Here is a 14,618-nt window from a genome sequence, read left to right on the forward strand (position 1 = left end):
TATTTTCTTTCCTACTGATTCATGCTTTCATTGAAGTTTAATGAAAACTTTTGAAAAGGTTTGGAATTATTTTAATCATTATAATTCTATAAAAGAATCATTACTTCCACGGCACAAATGAGAAAAAAATGTGGCAGGAACAAATTAAAAAGTACAACCATGATCACACAGCTAATCCTTGGTAAGCCAGATCACTGTCTTCACCTCAATGTTACACTGCTTCTGTTCTGGAAAAACTCAGAAAGGAAGGCCTTGTGCCACAATCTCCATAACAGGCAGAACTGAGTGAAAGAGGTACTGTGGATGTGGAGAGAAAAACAAGGGATGTCTATCTACTCTTAAACAGTCACATAATTTAGACAGAATTAGACTACAAGCAAAGCATGAACCAGTAGGAAAGAAAACCCTTTGGGAATGTCTTCATTGTACCTGATTTCTACTTCAAAACTCTTCATTAATTGTCCTTATTATAAGTTTCATAGACAATTAATTTTCCAATCATTGACTGGACACTTAAAATTCTGCTTTTATTACTAAACAATGTAAATATCTAATAACACAGAAGAACTCAGACACAGGTCAAATGTAGTAAACATTTTAAATATGAAATCTAGTAAAAGTGAAAATGTAAATGCCCATCAGTGCAATGGTGCAAGGCACTAAAAGTGTTATTAGTTTAACTCATTCATTGCTTATAAGAACTCCATCTAGTAACCTATGAGTGTGCTTAGGGTTTGAAGCACTTGTCTTACAAGTACAAAGCTCTTGGTTCAATTGCCAGGACCTGAAGACAAAACATATTGAATGTACTGGTGTTTTCCATTGCACTAAAATGGAAGCTGACAGAGAAATGTAAAATAGAGTATTCAGAGTTACACAAAGTAGCAAGAGCTTGAAGGAGGATGTGAATTCTGGTAGGTTGGTCATGAACCACTGGCTGCTCCCATCCATATAATGACACCACAGCACGTGGATTTCTTTTATCTAGTCAAGGAAGATCAGAATATCTCAAATAAGTATGAAAGAAAGAAAGAAAGAAAGAAAGAAAGAAAGAAAGAAAGAAAGAAAGAAAGAAAACAAACAGAAAAAAGGATAAAACCACAGAAAATGTCAACAGTCTCTAGGTGGTAGAGTAGTGAGGATTTTTCTTCTGCTCACTTTATAATGAACACGGACTTTAAACAGCTACATGCCAACCTGCATCTTGGAGCTTCTGTGACATACTGTGTGTGGTTTTTGTCAACCTGGTACAACTAGAGACCCCTAGGAAGAGGGAACTTCAATTAAAAAGTTACCGCTATCAGATTAGCCTATGTGTGTGCCTTTAGGATATTTTCTTGATTAGTGATTGGTATGAGAGGGCCCAGTCCACTGTGGGCCGTGCTACCACTAGGTATGCAGTCCTAATTTATATAAGGAGGCTAGAAAAATTGAAAAATTACTTAAGTATATTAACTAGTAAGAGAGGATTCTCCTGAAAGCATATGTAGTATGATTTTTTTAAAGCTGCTGGTTTACTGGATTATCTTCAGTTTCAATAATAATAATAATAATAATAATAAAATAATAATAATAGCAACAACAATAGTAATATTTATACAAAATGATGAAAATGGAGTAAGTCTGCTCTTCCCCAACCCTACCACTGGTTTTGCTTCTCTGCAGCAGCCATGATGCCCAAACTAATAAAACTAATATACACATATGCTTTCCTGACAGTAGATGATAAACAGGTGATAATGATAATCTGTGCATGTTGCAAATTTTATTTTCTGGTACTTAAAACATACATTCCATACAGATAACATTAGAACTGCTAATCAAGCTCTCAAGCTAGCACACACTGCTAGAATAACTTTGAAGGTGGCTTCATACAGTGCCTTGGGTCCCCCCAACCTGACACTATGGCTTCACGGCTACAGCCTTGTGGAACATGGGCATGAAGCACAGCCGGGAAGAAGTGTGGCAGTGACCACCAGCAGGACAGGTCAGGGTATAAACACCACAAGCTTCCCTAGGTCAAGCCTCTTTCTAAGATGGCCAGCTTTCAGAAAACAAGGATTTGTTTTGATGCCTCTTGTAATTATTTCCATGTCTAGTTAGATTTTAATTTTAAAGTCTTAAACTAATAACAGGTATGGGCCAGATTTCTAAACAAGATTTCAAATAAAATATTTAAAACAAAACCAACTTATTTCTCTTAAACAAAATTTCCATGGTATCTGTCAGAGGAAGGAAAGGATGCCAGAAACCTAGGGTGAGGAGGAGCACAGAGACATAAGCAGATCCTTTGCTTAAAAAAAAAAAACCAAAACAAACAACAACAAAAAACAAATGCTTGTTTCTAATGAAGTTTTACAAGTCTAAAACTTCTGTGAAGGCATTTTAATCCGAACGCCTTATCTCAGTTTGCTCTATCAGAATGAGGAAGTTTCATAATAGAAACTTACACATTACACTTCGCTAATGAAAAAAACTTTTGCATCAAAGAAGGATTCAAGTTAAATGTGCATAAACAGAATTATGATGAGATAAAATGAGGACAATAAAGGGTTTTCAAACTTAGTATTACTAGCAAACTGAATTTTACAATGCACATTTTAAGGTGTCAAATGTCTCCAAAAGAAAACCCTTACTACCTGACAATCATGGCACACGCACACACTAGGACTAACTTTTCAGACTGGAAGCATAAGCTCCGACATTGTGAGTTATGAGCATAACATACAAAAGTCATGGAGCTGTTTCTCAAGTCTCAAGGCCTGCTGGATTTGACTGTGAGGACTACAAGTAGGCAATGAAATCAAACTTAGACTACTGGTTTTCCAAGGGTAAACACTATCTATGGAAACAAGGTATACCTGTGATTTTTGCCCTTGGGCTTCTACTCCTGGGAAGAGCTCCATCCAGAGACTGAGCAGAGTGAAAAGGTTCACTTTAGAAAGCCTTGGTATTTGACCTACAAAAGAGAGGGCAAGCACTTCAGAGTTTCACTAGTGAAGGCAGGGAAGCTAAGCACAAAGCTACTAGTGAAATGCAGATGGACTGGCAGGGAGGAGAATAAAAGCTTTATTAGCAAGAGTTGCTGCAACCTCACTTTCAGTGACCTGGGGTGGCATTTTCCAAACGTGTGTTGTTTTTTTTTTTTTTTTTTTCCTTCTCTCTCCAGCTCACCCCATAGGTAAAATAGTAAAACTGATACAAAAGCTCTGGAAAGAATCCAAAAATAAAGTAATAATAATAATAACTGGGATAAGGCCTCCTCTCTGATGTAGTCGTGAAGCAAGGTCCCACCCTATCCCGCTGGAACTAGGCATTGCTAAAAGGGCAATGGTTGGAACATGATTGATCTTCAACCATAAGGCGAAATTTGAGGGAAGCATCACATGCAAAAGCGCAATTTCAGGCTCTTCAGTTCCGGGATACTGATTCTAGGTGCAACCACCAGTGCAAGGCAGGACGCGACCTATGAAGCCTGGACAGCACAGTCCGGGACGGGTGTCTGGCAAGGAGACCAGGGAGCAGCCAGCCTGGCAGGAGTCGCTGTGAGTCACAGGGCAGGCAGGGCGTCAGGGAGGCGCAGTGTGGGTGTCTATGCGGGGAGGGGGGTGGGGGGGTAACAGGCTAGCAGGGCGGGAGGGAGACATAGAGCAGGTAGGGTGCCAGGCTGGTGGGAGACACAGGGCAAGTAGGATGCCGAGCTGGAGGGAGACTAGAGCAGGCAGGCAGGGCGCCAGGCGAGGGGCAGGGCGGGAGAGAAGGACACCACACTCACCCGTCATGCTGCCCGTCTGCGTGCCGACTGACCTCTCGGCCCCGGAGCCCTCCAAACTCTGCATCTGATCCGTTTCTTTCATCCCCAGCCCAAAGGCCTCGGCCCAGGACAGCTCGCCCAGTCAGGCATGATAAGATCCCCGCAGCACCCCTTCAGCCGCCTCTGCGGCTTGTCAACAACCGCTCGTTTTGCGCAGCAAGATGACGTCTCAGCATGCCCCATCACTTCCGGCGCTTAGCGTGACGTCATAGTCCGGCGCACTGAGGTGGTGGTGGTGGTGGTTGAGCTATCAGTCTCCGGCAACTTTGTGTTTCAGGCTGTTTTCAGTGGTTTTTGCAGAAAGAAGGACGCTTGAAGTTTTCTTGGTTCGGGACAGCAGGGGACCAGGGTGGAGGACTTAAACAGAGAAGGTCGAACATAGAACCGAAGTGGGCGAGGTGGGGGAAGCGGGGCCATCGGAACTCAACCTTCAGATGTGGACGGATCCCAGAGTATTTGTTCTTGTAAAGATCAGACAAACTATGAAGAGAGGAGAACTGGGAGGATCAAAGAGAGTAGACAGTGGAACCTGGGAAATCTAAGTTGTGCGTCCTGATGAATTTGTAACTAGTGTGTGTGTGTGTGTTTACGGTACAAAGGGTGTCTTCCTCTATGGCCCTCCAAGACAGGGTCGCTCCTTGGACCTGTAGCTTACTGATAGGCTAGACTGGCCAACAAGCCATGGAGCTCCATCCTCCTGTCGCAGACTTTCCACTCTTGTGATTACAGGCGTGTGCAGCTTTACCCAGACCTGCTTTTTTACTTGGGTCTGAGAGATCCAGAAGGAGCTCCTCAACCTTATATCTAAAGCACTCACACGATGAACCAGCTTAGCCTCCAGTGAATTTTAAAAAGTGCCCCAGGCATGGCTTAAAATGAAGCCTTGAGAGGTCAGAAAGATGGCCCAGCAGTTAAGAGTACGTCCTACTCTTCCAGAGGATCTGAGTTCAGTTCCCAACACCCACATCCAGAGTGGTTCACTACAACCTGTAACTCCAGAGATGGATATTTAAAAAAAAATTGTAAAAATTGTTTTATTTTTATTTAAAATATAATATTCCAAATCCCCTTACTCCCCAAGACCCTGAAGACTTTTAAATTCATGGTTTTTCTTTGATTACTATTGCTTATGTACTTATTATATATGTATAAAATATATACATACATACATCTATACATGTATGTGTCTGTATGTATATGCTTTTAGAACTGATCGTTTGGTGCTGGATAACTAGTTGGGGGGCTTCTCCTTGTGGAAGACCAATTTTTCCTCTTATTATTTACTCTTCATCTAGATGGGGACTCCTGGGAGATTTCACCCATGTTGACATTGTTCAGGTCTTCTTAAGGCAGCCATATTGTTGAGATTTTGTAGGTGGAGCTTTTCTGCAACAACTAGAAGACAATGTTCTGAAAACTTCCTGGTTCTCTGGCTCTTACAGTCTTTACACACACACACACACACACACACACACACACACACACACACACACACCTTCTGAGATGTTTCCTGAATGTTAGGTTTAAGGTTGAATTGTAGATATAGCCTTTGGGACTGGGTACCCAAGATCAGTTGTTCTCTGCATTTTGCCTACTTGTGGCTTTTTGTATTGCCCACCACCTGCTGCAGGGAGAACCTGATGTTGCTGCTGCTTTCCTTCTCCTCCTCCTCCCCCTCCCCCTCCCCCTCCCCTCTGCCTCCTTTCTCCTCTTTCTCTTCCTCCTTTTCTTCTTCTTCTTCCTTCTCCCACTCTTCCTCCTCCTCCTCTTCCTCCTCCTCTTCCCTTTCCTCTTTCTCCTCTTCTCCTCCTCCTATTCCTCTTCCTCCTCCTTCTTCCTCTCTCTCTCTCTCTCTCTCTCTCTCTCTCCCCCCCCCCCCCCTGGTTTTGTTTTTCTTTTTTTTTTTTTTAAAGAAAGGGTCTCACTGTGAAGTCCTGGCTGGCCTAGAACTCACAGTGTAGACCAGATGGAACTCATGGAGATTTCCCCCGTCTCTGCCTCCTAAGCCTTAGAATTAAAAGCATATGCTACCATGCCCATCTCAATAGATAGATAAGATAGATAGATAGATAGATAGATAGATAGATAGATAGATAGATAGATTGATTTACATTGAGGAGAGATTAGAGTTGCATTCACCTGGGAGTATAGGGAATTATACTGGTGTGATAGTGCCAGGAGTTTGCTTGACCTGGAATGGGTTGAATTGGATTACAGAGTTGGATGTAGAAGTAACTTAAAGACTGATGGTCTCAAAGGAAGCTTTAAAGGCTGATGGTCTCTGGCCATCTACCTCTCTATACTAAATGGTTGCTGATAACTTCTAAAAAAAAAAAAGTCTAAAAACTTTCTTGTTCATTCTGAGGGTTAAAAAATATGCTGTCTTGGGCAATCAATACCTGTAGCCTAACAGCAGGGTATCAAGTAAAGGATTAATTGCTAGGACTTTTTTCTCTCTTGCTCAGAAGCCCCGCCTCTTGCGTGTCAGGCAGGAAGGAGGTTTGGAGCAATAAACTTTTATTGAACCAGGAGAAGAGAGTCACACCCAGAAAGAAAAACTTTTGCACAGCAAATATGCATAAACTCACATACATCCATAAACAAAGTTATGCGTGCGTACTCATACAACTTCATGCAAACCAGTTGGTCTAAACTACATACTTATCTCATAATTACATACCTACACACATATATTTATACTTACATATGCATATGGAGAAAAAGATCAAGTACTAGTGCAGAAAGAACTCATTCTGGATGAAAAATGGGCTACAATCTTCATTGCATAGAGAAAGAAACGCTTCTACCCTTTTATTGCTAAACCCAAGTCTGTAAGAAAAATGCCTTGTCCTCTTTAGTAAGACTAAGCCTGCCTTGTGTTAATAAAAGACCTGTTCTGTTCCACAGCAGGAGAAGCCTATCTACTCTTCTTTATAGCCTTTTCTTTGTTCCTCTTTCTGTCTGCATGCTGCATATTGTTCTCTTACTTTTAATTTCTAAGTTAATCTACTCTGATGTCCTCCTAGTCTTGCTCTCTCCTCCTGCTCTGATGTAATAATGTAATGCCATGTAATGTAGTCATTCCTAGTTTTTTGTACCTTTTCCTAGGGGAATAGATCACACAGATTTCCCAAGCATTTTTGTTTTTAAACAAAAGTTCACTAAAAGTTCAAACATAAATTCAAGTCATAAATTGAATAAGAAGTTTACAACAGAAATGTCTACATATGTCCCAATTAAGACTAGACATTCATTTTCTGTCATTAGCTCTATGGGTTCATTGATAGTGAAAATCTAGAATTTTGTGATTAAGTTATTATTGAAGTTTTATATAGATAAACCCAGTCAAAATTTTATCTTCTGTCCTTGTACCTACAATCAATTTCTAGTTCCTTTTTTATGACATTTGGTTAATTGTTTTAGAACTTCTTGGGATGTGTTCTAAGTTGTAAATGCCTGCTTTCTATCTCAGAAGCAATTAACTCATGATACTTGAAGACTGGAAGAGTTCCCATTGCAGTTTTAATATCAGAGAGGACTTTAAAAGCACTCCTATTAAAAAGGGCTTAATAATTACAAGTATAATTTTAGGAAGACTTATAGAATCATCAAGAAATAAGAAATCATCTATTTGTCTATATAGCATCACTACAAGACAGTAGTACATCTTTGCTGTTCTACAGAAATCTGCTCAAAAGGGTGGGCTAATACCTAGTGATTGTTATATATGTTTAATAATAACAGGAAAAGCATATTAATAGCAGGAATCTTTCCTCAAATGTAGTTCCTTTGGCCTTGCCTAGAAGGGTAGATCCATTATGATTTTACAGCCCATGGTGAAACCATCTCAAGAAGCTTACCAGCTAGTTTTTAGCTTCTCATGGATGGCTCCTGGCATGATAGTGTGGTAGTAATTCCCCTTTAAGATCAATGACTACTCCTAGGTGAGGTTGGGTAGATTTCCAGTTTTTCTCTGGGAGCTTTTCAGGTAAGATCCAGTTAGAATTCTCTGGGACCTGTGTCTTCAGCAATAAGATTTATCTTCCTTTTCTGTGAGACCACCAAGGGCAACAGCAGCAACCTCTATTGTTTGTGCAGTGTCCTGACCAACACTTGGGAGGAGATGTCCAGGCTGTCTGCTCCTATCTGTAGACACACACAAACTGGCTATGGATCTTTAGATCACTGGGTTCAGTCTTACAGAGACTCAGATTTCTTGTGGATATGGATAATATTAAAATTTGTTTCATGCTCTTCTATTCTACTGAGAAGACTGGGTTAAAGAGGGAATTTGGCATGCCTGCTCACTCCAGACTCAAGCATGCTTGTTTAAAAGTTTTTTCCAAAGTCTCTGTCTTGGGTCAGATCAGCCACCTGACAAGAACATGAGAGCAAAACAGAACAGCCTAGGAAAAGACACAGTGCTTGAGAACAAGAGAGGCAACCTATTTCCAATAGGGGTGACAAATAGCAAAGTGTAATCACAAAGTAATATTTAACCCTCTGAATACCGCCTCCCCGCTCCATGGTTTTGTTTTCTATCCTTGAAGCTTTTGCTGAAATGTAAATTTTATCTTTCTACACTTTAAAATTAGTAAATTCATTGGGTGTGATTTTTAAAGGATCTGTAAGATCTATAACAGAAAAGCCAGCTCAAAACTTGCAAAAAAATATGAATATGAAAGGGTTCAGATTCTAACATCTATAGATAATTTTAATTGGCTGCAACATGCTGTATGTGTAACTGGGATTTAGCTCTTGTTGAAAAGTGTAGATTTGCCACAGTGTGCTATATGTGCAACCTGGATTCAGCTCTTGTTTGGAAACATAGATTTGCTACTGCATACTATATATGTAACTTGGATTCAACTCTTAGCCTGGGAAATATAGTTTTGAAGAAAAGGACTAAGGGGGAGTGTTCATCTTTGAGTAAAGAGCAACTTGTGGTTTCCTGACACTGTGGCTGATGAACTCATCAAGGTGGAAGCACCCATGTGGCTGGTCACCATCACTAGTAAGGTTATAGGGTAGACATGCCCTGTGACCTCACTGTCATCTTGATATAAAGCATGCTGTAAACCACATGCTACAAACCAACTACTGTGGCACCCATAGAACTCCTAGTCCTACTGAGCCATCCACTTGGTTAGGCAAATGAGGCACCACCAAGGCTCCAAGATGGTTTATTTTATTTTCCCTACAATAAGGACACAATAGTAGGACTCCAAGATATGTTGGATTAGGATTGATTTTTGTATGATGGTTTTTGTTCTGAGAGTAAAATATATGAGACAAAACCACCACAAACAAGGTTTATGGAAAACAGTACTTAGGAGCAACCTATGTTTGGTAATTGTTTATAAACCCTTAAGATTATAACCATCTATTCAGGCTAACAAAACCTGACTTAAAGTTGTATGTTTTGGAGTTCTAGGCCAGCCTGATCTACAAAGTGAGTTCCAGGAAAGCCAGGACTACATAGAGAAACCCTGTCTCGAAGGGGAAAAAAAAAAAGGTGTGTGTCTAATGGCTCCAGCCGCATATGTAGCAGAGTATTGACTTGTCGGGCATCAATGGGAGGAGAGGCCCTTGGTCCTGTGAAGGCTTGATGCCCCAGTGTAGGAGAATTTGAGGGCAGGGAGGCAGGAGTGGGTGGGTGGGGGAACACTCTCATAGAAACAGGAGAGGGGGGATGGGAAACCCCCTGGTTATGGGGGGAAAACTGGGAAAGGGGATAACATTTGAAATGTAAATAAAGAAAATATCCAATAAAATAAAATTTAAAAAAATATATGTCTGATCACTTATGTCCTTTCTACCTTTGTTAAGCTTTATCTATTTGGAGAAAATGGGCCATAAAAAACTGCTTCTGGTTTTTAATTTTGTAAAATAAGGTTTCTGATCTCTCATGACTGTATTTATGACTTACTCTAATAACTAAAGAACCTTTAATTCAAAAAGTAAATTTCAAAGGCTCAAACTTAACAGGTATAAAATTCTAATAGTATAAAAGTTACTAAGTTACTGTAAACTGTTCAAGATAATGAAGATATAAAAGTTAGTGGTCAGCCATGCTAAGCACAAATGTAATTCATTAACAGAGACAAGTTTGGAGGAAAAGAATAATTTATATTCCTCATTATATACCCTTCTGTGTATGATGTCAAAATTAAGCCTAAAGCAAGTCATTCGAAACAAAGTAAACTTAAAGTTTAATGTAAAACAGTATTCAAAATCAGGTATATATTATAAAACTAGGTATGAAAATTTGAATGCTTGAGTAAAATGGGTTAAATTTGCAATACACTTGCATAGCAGGACATCTCCAGAATCAAATAGTGTCTTTGGATGGGGCACAATCCCACTAGAGTAAATAGCATGGGATAGCCTTCTTCAAGACAAAGATGCACAGAGAAATAAGATATGACAGAAGCTCTGTAGGCCGTGCTAGATCCAGCTGTGTAGGCCAAAATAAAATAAAACCTAACCTCCTCTTTATCTACAGGAAAGAATTACTCCTCATTCCTCACATGATAAGGGGATGGATTCTCTTGCCCAGTGGAGGATCTTAGAACCTTCATCACATTCTCAATGTCTCAAACAGGGAGGCAAACAGCCATTACTCTGCCCTCCGTGTCTCCTGAACTGACGTATGCAGATGCTGTGAACAGGGGAACCTTTACCTAAGCTTTACCACCCACTAGTGGGGATTGCATCCTAGTTCAATTGGCCATGCTCTTACCCTGGATTTCAATTTTTTCCTTTAAACAAAATCTAATTTCAGTTATATTCCCTGATTAAAGGAGGCTGCTAGATACTCTGTCATCAAATTCACAGCTTAGGAAAGTTATTCAGAATATCCAAGCAGTATCTTTGACATTTGCTTTTATATCTGTAGAGTCAGCGAATGATCTCATTAAGTGATATCCCAAGCGCTTAGATTCTTTAGGAGGTGACGTAGAGGAAGGAGATTCTCTCCAACAGGGGCTCACCCATGGTGCTTTGAAACTATAGTTTCCACCCAACAGAGCCTCCAGGGCCAATTAGTGGTCTTTTAATTTGAAGCCTACAAGAAGTATAAGAGCTTTGACAATGAAATAGTTGTTTTAATTCGTACTTTAAAATAAAGCCTAAGGTCACTGCGATGAATGTGCCTAAATCAAAAAGAGTCACTGATGTTCTCCAGGAGCAGAGTGATGTTTATGGATGTTCCCTAAGAAATCCCAAAAGCCAATGTTTGCTAAAGCTCATTTAATGTGGTTACCTTGCTTTACAAATTATGCTCTTAAACAAATAATTTATTTTTAAATAGAATGATGTTGAGAAACATGCTCCTTCCATCACTATGTGCTGACCTAGAGATTGTTTCACTGGCAGGAGTCAAGAGACCTTTTTTTTTTTTTTGCTAATTTAGTCCATATTATATATTTACATAATTACATAATATTTATTAAAGATTTGGCATGACTGTCAAGGCTCTCATCTTCCATCTGTTAGTTGAGTGTATGGAATCAAATTATTGTCGAGAATTTAAAGTTTCCATAAATAGAGTTAACTTTAGAAAAAACATTCTGGTTGTTCAGTGTAAACTTTGTAAAATGAATCATTTACTCTTTTAGGGTGAGGGCTTGAGACAGGGTTTCTCCGTGTATCCCTGACTGTCCTGGAACTTGCTCTGTAGACCAGGCTCATCTCAAACTCAGAGACCTGCCTGCCTCTGCCTCCCCCACGCTGGGATTAAAGATGTGTGCCACTACCACCTGGTGAGCAATTTATTCTTGACACGGAACTCACTGGGGTAGTAATTTAGGGTATTCTAGAATGTTTTAGAGAGGTGCCCTTGAGAAGAGAGCAAGGTAGTCACTATCTCTGAGAGTATACTTGTTTTTAAATTGGAAATTGTTTAATTTGGAGGAATACAACTTAAAATTACATTGTCTCATTGCATAGCCTGACAGAATAAAATATATTTACTTTCTAATCCTGGAATGTAAGTATGACACTCTTATGTTAACAAAATATGTGTCCTCATGCTTTTAAATACTAGACATGGTCATTTGAGATAATAGTCCCAATTTTTAGAATTTTACATTATCTAATATTTCTAACCAAAAAATTTTGTTTTACTTAAGGTACTCTGGTTTTGTTCATTAAATAATAGCTGGTGTTGTTAATATTTTAAATATAAACAGTTCATCATATATGGAAACAAAGAATTCAGTTAGACACTTTCTGTCCAGATTTGCCCCTCGCATACTGACTTTAGCTGACTTCTTTTATAGGCTTTCCAGGTGCTTGTCCCTTGTGTAGGAGACTGGTGTAACAAACAGCTAATTACAGTCACCTTTCCTTCTACAGTACCTTAGTCTTGGTCCACCCAATCATACAATTGCATTTAACCTTATGTTATACTGACTAATGTTAATCTGGATGTAAAAGTTTTCCTCATGTAACTTTGTCTCTTAATTTTCTCCACAAAGTTATACGGTTGTGATCTCCTGGCTTACATTCTGAATGTCAACTGTTAAGCTTTATCATGGCCCATTTGACGGACCCTCTTTTGGGGCACTCTAACTTCAGTTCCCTTGTCAACCTTTTCCTCAGCTTAGAAACAGCACTCCCCCAAACCCTGACAGCAGTTTGGGCGACTTCTGAAAGGGGGGCTGATGGACCCTGGACCATCTAATCATCCCTCTTTCTGCCATTCTGGCCACTGTTTTGGGAACTCAGAACTAAAACCGCTGCACTGAAACTTTCTTCACATCAATTAACCTTTCTGTTTCACCAGCTCTTTAAATAACTTAGAAAAATCTCAAATTAGCTCAACATCCTTCAAGACCAGCTTGATTTCTAGGTTATAGTATTACAAATCTAAAAATGGACAAGATCTGACTCCTGCTAAGGATGGGACTTGTGCCCGCCTCTGAACATTATGCAACATATGCACCAACAAGTCCTAACATTTTGACATGGGGCCCTAGGGACAGGGGCCAGACAAAAATTCAACCCTAAGCCGTACATGGGCTTCTGGTTCCCTCCCCTCCAGGCCCTCCCCCTGAGCACTTCATTCCTCTTCATCATCCTCATACTTATGTCTTTGAAATGTCTTATTTATTGAACTTCACTCTGTGCCCAAACAAAACATTTCATAGAAATTTTTCCAATAGCTCTCTCCCTACAACAGCTCCATTTGTCTACAAAAAGACTGTTTAGAGAAACTCTGGCAGCAAGCGTCATCCCTTTCCTCCCAGGCCAGATACAATTCTTTACATCAGTCCTGTTTTCTCCTGTTGATGCTCTGTAGCTCCCATTGCTCCTGCCAACTCATTCTGGTGCAGCACTCCTGGCAAAGGAACTAGTCAGTATCACCCTGAGTTAACTCTACGCTCACCTCCTCTTGAAGTCCATTTTGTCTCTCCCACCTCCCCTCCTCTCCTGCCTCTGCCCACCCCACCCCACCCCACTCCTACTCCTCCAGAGCAATTTCTCAGCTTTACTCTATAACCAAATCTTGTTACAATTCTAAAAGTTACTTTTCAAAAGTCTTTTCAGGAGTGCAGGGCAACAGTCACGTGATCCTTCACAGCTTAAAACTCATGCTAAGTGACCAGAGGACACTCTGTTTCAGAGGCTAGCCCCCCCCTTTAAATAGACATAGAACTACCCCCTCCAACAAAGACCATCCTCAGCAAGAAACATATGATACCCTACATTTTTCTTAGAGTCCAGAATGATAGGTTCCTGTAAAGAGAAAAAGGAGCAACAATACTACGCAGCCCAGTGTCCCTTGTGTCTGCAAGGGAAGGACTACAGGAAGAAATGTGCTGCAATCACTTTCCAGTCTTATAAAGTTCGCTCCTACAAAGCTGCTGTCTCTTCCTTAGGCATTCTCTCATTTCTTTCTGAGCAACATTCCCACCTTTCTCTCCACTGTCACCATTTTCTTTGTACACTCAACTGAATACTTGCGTTGTGTATTTGGGTCGCTGTTAAGGGCACGACAACCCAGTGTTACTTTGCCTGGTTCTATACATTATTACTGTAAATTAAAAGTTTCCAGTGAAGATTTGGCTGTACTTTGTATGTTGAAATATGTGTTGTTTGGTCACCTTTGTGGAATCTGAAACACCAAGGGACACACTCCTGCCATCATATTTTGAATAATGATTACCACAGTCAGTGACAGATACTAAAGTCACTAAGGTCACAGATCCTTTGTTTCCAAAGGTGACATTTCTAAAGCTTCTCATGGTTTTTCTTTTGGAGGGGGGGTTCTCTCTAAAAGTCACTGGGGGATGGTGGTGGGGAAGCATCCACTGCTTACCAAAGGAAATCCTCAGGGATGTAAGGACATACATCAAGGTAGAGAGCCTCCATGAGGGATCATGGAATCACGATGCCTGTCACGAGGGGAATCTCTAACACCTTTCCCTGTACCATGTTCATGGGGGGAGGGGAAAACAAAATTCTTATTTCCTTTATGAGCCGATTGGATGCAGTGAGCTCCCACATGTAGCCTTGATCAAAAGTAGACTTATTTGACAACAGAGCATTCCTAGACCTAACAGATAGAACATGGGCTGTGAGCATGCCTGGAAATGAATTTGGGATATTGGTTTTTGCTTGTACAGCAAGGAAGGGGTTGGCTGAATAACAGTTGGCAGTTCTTTTGTGATACTGCAATATTGTTAGACTGAGACAACAAATTCCTCGGGGATTCATTTGGGCTGTAGAATGAATGGCGGCTTATAAACTTCAAAACCAGTAAAAAGTGACATGAGTTGTCTTTTTACATCATGCATTA

The 14,618-nt window shown here is 40.3% G+C and overlaps 1 protein-coding gene across 6 annotated transcripts in view; it reads right to left on the minus strand.

Annotated features, from left to right (window-relative positions):
- The window catches only part of Cdadc1 (cytidine and dCMP deaminase domain containing 1), a 70,939-nt gene extending 66,959 nt beyond the window's left edge, over positions 1-3,980 (minus strand). For 3 of the 6 annotated variants that reach the window (XM_028785877.1, XM_028785879.1, XM_028785880.1), the window contains exons 1-2: positions 3,776-3,972; positions 2,862-2,959 (exon numbers count right to left, since the gene is read on the minus strand). In XM_028785877.1, coding sequence (XP_028641710.1) covers positions 2,862-2,959; positions 3,776-3,857 — 180 coding nt within the window. In that variant the 5' untranslated portion in view covers positions 3,858-3,972. Of the gene's footprint in view, positions 1-2,861; positions 2,960-3,775 lie in introns of all 6 variants that reach the window. The other 3 variants (XM_028785878.1, XM_028785882.1, XM_028785881.1) reach the window with 1 other exon arrangement.
- Between the last annotated feature and the right edge of the window lie 10,638 nt (positions 3,981-14,618).

This window comes from Grammomys surdaster, unplaced genomic scaffold (assembly GCF_004785775.1).
Source record: "Grammomys surdaster isolate TR1022 unplaced genomic scaffold, NIH_TR_1.0 125357, whole genome shotgun sequence".
In the NCBI taxonomy this organism is placed as follows: Eukaryota; Metazoa; Chordata; class Mammalia; order Rodentia; family Muridae; genus Grammomys; species Grammomys surdaster.